Here is an 8,083-nt window from a genome sequence, read left to right on the forward strand (position 1 = left end):
TTGTAGTCACTGTTCACCCAGTAGACACGACTTATACACACACAATGTTGTGAGAGTGTGGAATGAAGTTATTCCAAGATCATGCATTGCTATAATTGCCCTCCTTGCTTCAAAACGTGTACTTCGGTTTTGAAGACATGTTGCACAGCAGTTTAACACAGGTTTATTAAGAGGTTTAACAGGTTCTTTGTGTAATAAGCAAAGTCAATTGCATACCCCCAACGTGTTGGATGCAACAAGTCAAGCATGCTCATGCCTTGACTACCTCTCTCTGGACTATTTCCGGTGAGATAGAAGATAGATATGGTTTGGTATTTTACCCTACATATGGCAGTTTTTTTTAATTAATTTTTAATTAATTTTATTTTTTTATCACCCTCATCCTGTCCCCAATAAGCGGTATGAATAGCAGAGCAGCCAGAGCGAACGCAGCCAGAGAGAGGGGGTCAACATGGTCCACCACCAGATGGCAGTGTTTGACCATTTTTGCAGAAATTTCAAAGGAGAATCATTGCACGCATCCTATGCATATCAGTGACCATTGCTCTCATAGTAGTGACCCCCCTCTCCCTGCCCCTTATTCACACACTATGGTTTCACTGTTGACCTCTCACCAACATACACCTTATACATACACCTTTATGCATCATTCTGCGTTTGCACGGAAACATAATCTCACCACGGAGAGTTGCTCGAAAGCAAACTCAAATCCTTTGGTGTAGTTGGTGATGCCCTTGGCTTTGATGTTCTGGACGGCGTCCTTCAGCAGCTTCTTGTTTCTGACGTTGGCCTGGACCAGATGGTCGAAGCAGCCCGAAATATTCACCCTGGTGTTGAACTGGAAGGCAAACCAGCGAACAGAAGGAGATCGGTCTTGAGTCTCTGGTGTCTAGCTAGGTCTCTAGCTCCGTCCTGTGTAAAGCACCTCGGCTGTGTTGAAAAGCGCTGTTTAGATGGATTGTTATTACCGGTATTATTATTACTAAATAGCATTCAAGGACATGACTAGAGGCAGAGTTGCCAACCATGAACCCCAAAATTAGCCCCAGCATCAGAAAACACAAGGATATTCATTTAGAGGAAACTGTCCCTCAAGCGCGGACACACAAAGACAAACACACAAACACACACATACACACACACACATCCATCCGCTCATCCGTGTTTGGCCTTGGCTATTATGAGTCGGTGGTAAACAGACACATTCATCAGGAGTCACTAATTGCTCTATATCCTGCAAGCTCAGTGATCTGGTACCCATGGAAACACCACCCGCTTCGGAAGAAAGGGAGGCAGGTTTTAAGAACACAATCTAACCGGAGGTGAGCCACACACACCGTCAAACACTGACACGCACACACGCACGCACGCACGCAGTCGCGCACGCACGCAAACACACACACACACACGCACAACAGACAGGAACATGCATGGAGATGCAGGCTCACAGAAAGAAGACACACAGGACAGAGAACACGGAGCCAAAGGGCAGCTCGCTGCGGCCGGCAGTCTGCCTGCGCGGTTCGGGAACCCTGGGAGAACCACTCTGCAGCTCATCGATCACGACCGGGCGATGTGTCTCTGGGGGCCGAGGCCCTGGGGAACGGCAGACCCACACGGCCATGCAGATAGTGGGGCACAGAGAGCCATCTCACCGGATGTACATCTGCATCGGCTGGCGTGCGTGCGTGTTGTGCTTGCATTTGCGTTTGGTCAGTGTGTGTGTGTGTGTGTGTGATCCCATTCCGTTGACAGTACCCGCCAGAGGGACTAAGGGATAATACTGCCCGGAGGCACGTTGACAAGTGCTGCAAATGAGGTACGGGTCTTGCAAATAATGAGTTGTTGCGGTGTGTGTGCTTGTGTGTGTGTGTGTGTGTGTGTGTGTGTGTGTGTGTGTGTGTGTGTGTGTGTGTGTGTGTGTGTGTGTGTGTGTGTGTGTGTGTGTGTGTGCGTGCGTGTGTGCAATGTTTGGTCTTCCAGTCCCTGTAGAGTTGAATCATATCCATGCAGTCCCCCTTACTGCCTTGTGATCCTACTACAGCGGGGCCTTGTGTGTGCTTGTGCGAGGGTTCAGGTGTTGGGGACCTGGGGGGGGGATTAGCAGCGGCACACGGGAGGAGGAGAGGAGGAGTAATCTCCACGAGGCCGCGTCCCGGAGGAGTCAGGGCTCCGCTCAGCCCGCTGGACTGACTGGAAGGCAGCGACGCCGTCCCGGAGGAGGAGGGAGGCGGCAGGTCCAACCGGTCGAGGACCGGGGAGACAGAGACTCGGTCGAGAGAGAGGGCGAGAGGTGAGCATGAGTGTGGAGCGGGAATAAGAGCGAGAGAGACCTGCCATCTGCACCTGTCCACCGATCCATGAGGTGTGTGTGCGTGAGAGTGTGAGTGTGAGTGTGTGTGTGTGCGTAAGTGTGTATGTACGTGTAGGTGTGTGTGGGTTTGCGCATGGTTGTGTGTGCGTGTGTGTGTGTGTGTGTGTGTGTGTGTGTGTGTGTGTGTGTGTGTGTGTGTGTGTGTGTGTGTGTGTGTGTGTGTGTGTGTGTGTGTGTGTGTGTGTGTGTGTGCTATTGTGTGTGCGCGTGGTTGCATCTTCTTTGACCAAATGCCAAGCTAGTCCCTGGGCTTCTGTTAATGAGTGAGGATTAATGGGTAATATCAGCGATGAATGATTTAGTGTCAGGTTACAACACCCTCAAGGCCTCAGACATAGGGGTGTGTGTGTGTGCGTGTGCGTGTGTGTGTGTCGTGCATGTGTGTGTGTGCGCGTGTGTAAGGCCGCCCCTCAGTCAACTTCCAACCGCCAGCATCCACGCTAAATGATCCATCAGCAGACAGCTATATACTGTACATACAAACCTGCACAATTAGATATGTGTCTAATCTCCTGCTTTGCATGCATTAACACAGGATAAATGCATGTATACCGAGAGAAAGAGAGAAAGAGAGAAGAGAAGGGAAAAGGGCAGGCAGATCTGTGCGCAAGAAGATTAGTTAGAAATGGACGAATAAATAGTAGGACGGTTCTCTTAAAATGAAGCGAGAGAAACACCACCAAAGAAAGATCAGTGGCTAACTATTGTTGAAGAGATATTCCTAGTGGAGAAACTGACACAAAACTGAGACTTCACGAAGCATAATTCGACAGAAATAGGAAGAATGTACTGGATTGGTAAAATAACTAATAGACGATTACATCCTTAGGATGTTTGTTTTTTTGTTCTGTTCTCAGTTTTTCTTTAGTTTCTCTTGACAACTTCAATATTTTCTAGATGCGGTGTAGAGTTGTTGCAACTGGCATGTTAATATAATGAAGCGAGAGAGATGTGGAGAAAAAGGAGAGAGACAGAGACAGAGACAGAGAGAGAGAGAGAGAGAGACAGAGAGACAGAGAGACAGAGAGACAGAGAGAGACAGAGACAGAGACAGAGACAGAGACAGAGAGAGGAGAGGGAGAGAGAGACAGAGACAGAGACAGAGACAGAGACAGAGACAGAGAGAAAGAGAGAGAGGAGAGGGAGAGAGAGAGAGAGACAGAGACAGAGAGAGTGAGAGAGATATCAAGAGAGAGCAAGAGAGGGGGAGAGGAAGAGATATGGAAAAACCTTTTATTTACAGAAAAGATGGTCGTTGGCGCACGGTGAAATGCAGCAGAGTGTTGTGAGTGAGCGATGAATGGGGCTGAGATGGAGGGATGGAGGTGGTGATGAATGGGTGAACAGATGTGTCCACTGACTAGGCACTCTGGTTTCAGGTGCTCAGGGACGCTTTCATCCCTTTTAGACACACACACCTACACACGTGTGTACACACATGCCTGCATGCACACGCACGTGCACACAGTCACACACACACACACACACACACACACACACACACACACACACACACACACGCACGCACACACACACACACACAAGCGCGCGCACTCTGGTAAATGCTTGGGGTGGGGGGGCATGTAAGGCAGGGTTTAAGCCGGTCCAGCCGATAGAGTTCTATTGGCTCTTTCATTACAGACCTGTTTCACAGTAGCAAGCCCAGGAGAAATCCATATTTCATTACTCCTCATCCATCTCACCTGTGTGTGTCTTTGTGTGTTTGCGTGCGTTCGTGTGTGCGTGCGTGCGGTGCGTGCGTGTGTAAGAGACATAACACCCGTTTACTGGAGAATTCTCTGTCAGCAACATTTCTAATTCCACATCTCAATTTCCCCATTCGCCTTCCTCTTAAAAGACCCCCCCCCCCCTCAGAGGAATCACCTCCTGGGGGCCGAGGTGGGGGGGGCTTACACCTTGTGATGAGTAACCCCCTGACGCCGATCAATCATGGAGTGTGAAACACGCAATGCCTTCAAGACCTCAGATTACAAGCTGCGCCGCGGTGCGGTGAGCGGCGTACGCCGATCTGAACGTCTGGGGGGTCCGTCGCGGAGCTGCGCAGTACTCACGTAGACCACGTTGACGTAGTCATCGTCGGACAGGGTGTCCAGCATCTCGATCACAGAGGTCCGGATGAGCTTCAGAGTCAGGCCCGACACGCTGCCGCTCCTGCGGAGGGAAACAGAGAGCGTCACAATCCCCTCCTCTTCTCCCTCGCGCCGGCTGCACGACCTCCTCTCCTTCTCAATTATCCCTTCGCTGAGCTTTCCTCTGAATGTAATTAAGAACTCCTCCGCCGCTGGGAAATATGGACTCAAGGCAGACGTCAGCCGGAGCGAGCCGTGCATTCTAATCAGCCGATATGATGATGTGATGATAACGAATCAAAGAGATCAATGGAGATGGTGCACCTGTGTGTGTGTGTGTGTGTGTGTGTGTGTGTGTGTGTGTGTGTGTGTGTGTGTGTGTGTGTGTGTGGAGTCACTCACGCATCCACCAGGATCAGCATGTCTTTGGGCGAGGCAGCACCTTGGATGTACCTGCGGCAGCGAGAATCAATGTGAGGCAACACGCACATTCATAGCAAATACATGCACACAAACACCTTTATGAGCGTCTGCAATGCCCGATTGGGAATCACGTTGCAAATATATACTTTCGATTTAACAGTTATTCCCTTCAAGGTTTGTTATTTTTTTGTTATTGGATGAAGAGGTCTACCCCGTCGTACAATCCGTTATTAAAGAGCGTTCCAGCGCAGAGGGGAGCTGTGTCTCACCAGGGTCTCCGGCGCACGTCGTACAGGTCGATCTTACTGGGGGTCTTGCGCACGTCCATCCACGGTGAAGCTAAGGAAGGTAAACCGTAAAGGTAAAGGTAACCATAAAGTACAAGAGTACGCGACGGTTCAAGCTCACCTGCTTCCTTCTGACACTGATTATATTCAAACATTCTAAATCGAGTCGTCAAGCGGTGACAGAGCCCTGCGATCTCCACTTGACACTTCACGTCCATCACCGTCATGGATTTTTTGGAACCGGGACAAAACATGAAATGTTGTTGATTGAAATGACACAATGCGCCACATGCGGCTACTTCACCCTGTTTCAGCCCACCCCCCTCAAAGAGCACAAGTGTAGCGCAAAAGAAAACCTCTTTGTTGCATTTCTCGCATGAGGAGCTAGTCTCGTGTGTGCTCCACTGAGGGGGGGTAGGAGCAGGCAGGAGCTTCCTGGGGCCAAATGAAACTTCATAAATATTACACATAAACGTTCCTCATAAAGCGACTCATGATGACAGAGAATCTTATGAATATAAATCGCAGGGCATAAATAAAACTCACTATCACTGGAGGAGCGGGAGGGTTCCAGACTCCTAAAGAGGCTGTGACACCACACCACGTTAGAGCGTGTGGCTGATACCGCAGATGTATGAGGCACACACACTCACACACACCTATTTCAAGACCCATAAACATACGCATACACACACTCAAACATATGTTTATATATTTATATATAGTGTGTGTGTTTGTGTGATATATACTGTATGTGTGTGTGTGTGTGTGTATTGAAGGATGATGTATTAAGCACACACACACACACACACACACACATGCACACACACACACAGTATGAATGTAAATAAACACAATGCGTTATACACCCCTAAACATGCTCCTGCAATAATTCATCGTTAAAATGAGGGTACATTAAGTCAATAAATGATATGTCCTTACACACAGTGTCACTGTGCTATAATAAACACGTGACAAACAAATTCACAAGAATGAGGACATAAGGGGTGGACTTATGTACTTTTGGGGATGTTACTGCTGTAAATGTAGTTACTGCTGTAATTGTCTACTGTGATCATTTCTGAGGATGTTTATAATGATATAATTCCTTTTAGATTATCATTGTTACCTGTATCTTGTGCATTGTTATGTTTTGTGTCTTTATGTGTGGACCCCACAGACTAGCTCTTCCCACTTAGGGGACAAGCTAATGGGGATCCTCTGAAACAATAAACAACAATAAACTGAACCGAAGTTGGGGGGGTGTGGGTACCTGGGAAGTAGCGAGCCAATCCCGTGGCGCTGCCAAACACCTGCCAGAGGAGGGTGGGGTCGTCCTCCCGGTTCCTCTTGAAGACGTCGGCCAGCGCCTCGGTCCAGTACAGCTCATTCAGCACGATGGTGGCTGCACACACACACACACACACACACACACACACACACACACACACACACACACACACACACACACACACACACACACACACACACACACACACACACACACACACACACACACACACACACCCGCTGAGAACCGATCTACATGCAATGTTTGTGTGTTTGTGTTTTTCTGTGTGTGTGTTTGTGTTTGTGTGGCTGGCTATGTATGTGTTTGAGTGTATGCGTGTGTTTGTGTGTGTCTGTGTTTGTTTGGCAATGTATGTGTGTGTGCCTGCGTGTGTGTGTGTGTGTGTGTGTGTGTGTGTGTGTGTGTGTGTGTGTGTGTGTGTGTGTGTGTGTGTGTGTGTGTGTGTGTGTGTGTGTGTGTGTGTGTGTGTGTGTGTGTGTGTGTGTGTGTGTGTGTGCCTGTGTTTGTGTGTGTGTGTGTGTGTGTGTGTGCACGCGTGCGTACGTGCGTGTGTATTGAGCCAGGGAGACCTCCACCACTAGACCACTGGGAACCATGAAGCAATGTGAAACGCCCACCGACCCCAGCACCACACCCAACAGCAGCAACACACACTACTGGACAACATTATACCAACATTACAACAATATAGAAACAATACTGGAGCTCACAAGGCAGCCCTGGGTACTGACCTTCAAATAATATTCTCTGGCTATTTTCATTGTAATGACTGACCTTGCATGCTGTTCAGCTATAGGAAGACATTTACATTTTACATTTAGCAGACGCTTTTATCCAAAGCGACTTACATCGGTTAATACACATATTGACACACCGACGGCAGAGTCAACCATGCAAGGCGACAGCCAGCTCGTCAGGAGCAGTTGGGGTTAAGTGTCTTGCTCAGGGACACATCAACTCTCAGCTAGGAGGAGCCGGGGATCGAACGAGCAACCTTTCGGTTACAAGACAACTGCTCTACCTCCTGAGCTAAGCCGACCCGTCGTCTGTCGTAAGTTAACATAGGAGCGCCTGGTTACGAAACTAGCTACATCCATCTGTCGTCAACTCTGGAAGATTGTGGTTATTTTCGGTTGCCCAGCAACCGAACGTGCCCTTTTAGCACACAGCATCTGTCAATCCCAGAGGGAATGAAGACGCAAAATCTATAAAGATTTATATGTTGCCAATTTGTGTGTGCGTGTGCGTGTGTGGGTGTGCGGTTTGATGGGTGTATGCTTGTGCTCGTGCGTGTGTGCGTGAGTGAGTGTGTCATTTGAAGATTGATCTTTAACGTGAGAGACGACAGGCATCATGAATGTAAAGACCCAGCAGCCAGACACCTCGAGGTCAGGCCAGCGTCACATCTCACACACTAAGACAAACACACACAGGATCCCACTTCCTCCATTGTGTCTTCAACCCGTCTCCCTCCCTCTCTCTCTCTCTCTCTCTCTCTCTCTCCCCCTCTCTCTCTCCCCCTCTCTCTCTCTCTCTCTCTCTCTGTCTCTCTCTCTCTGCCAATATCTCCATCTCCCACGACGTGTTAGCCTTTGTG

The 8,083-nt window shown here is 48.9% G+C and overlaps 1 protein-coding gene across 1 annotated transcript in view; it reads right to left on the bottom strand.

Annotated features, from left to right (window-relative positions):
* pclob (piccolo presynaptic cytomatrix protein b) overlaps positions 1-8,083 on the bottom strand; it is a 66,773-nt gene that overhangs the window by 5,265 nt on the left and 53,425 nt on the right. The window contains exons 33-39 of the mRNA XM_060061539.1: positions 7,261-7,276; positions 6,448-6,579; positions 5,157-5,226; positions 4,867-4,917; positions 4,398-4,546; positions 1,469-1,596; positions 680-838 (exon numbers count right to left, since the gene is read on the bottom strand). Coding sequence (XP_059917522.1) covers positions 680-838; positions 1,469-1,596; positions 4,398-4,546; positions 4,867-4,917; positions 5,157-5,226; positions 6,448-6,579; positions 7,261-7,276 — 705 coding nt within the window. The remainder of the gene's footprint in view (positions 1-679; positions 839-1,468; positions 1,597-4,397; positions 4,547-4,866; positions 4,918-5,156; positions 5,227-6,447; positions 6,580-7,260; positions 7,277-8,083) is intronic.

Source organism: Gadus macrocephalus, chromosome 9 (genome assembly GCF_031168955.1).
Source record: "Gadus macrocephalus chromosome 9, ASM3116895v1".
NCBI lineage: Eukaryota > Metazoa > Chordata > Actinopteri > Gadiformes > Gadidae > Gadus > Gadus macrocephalus.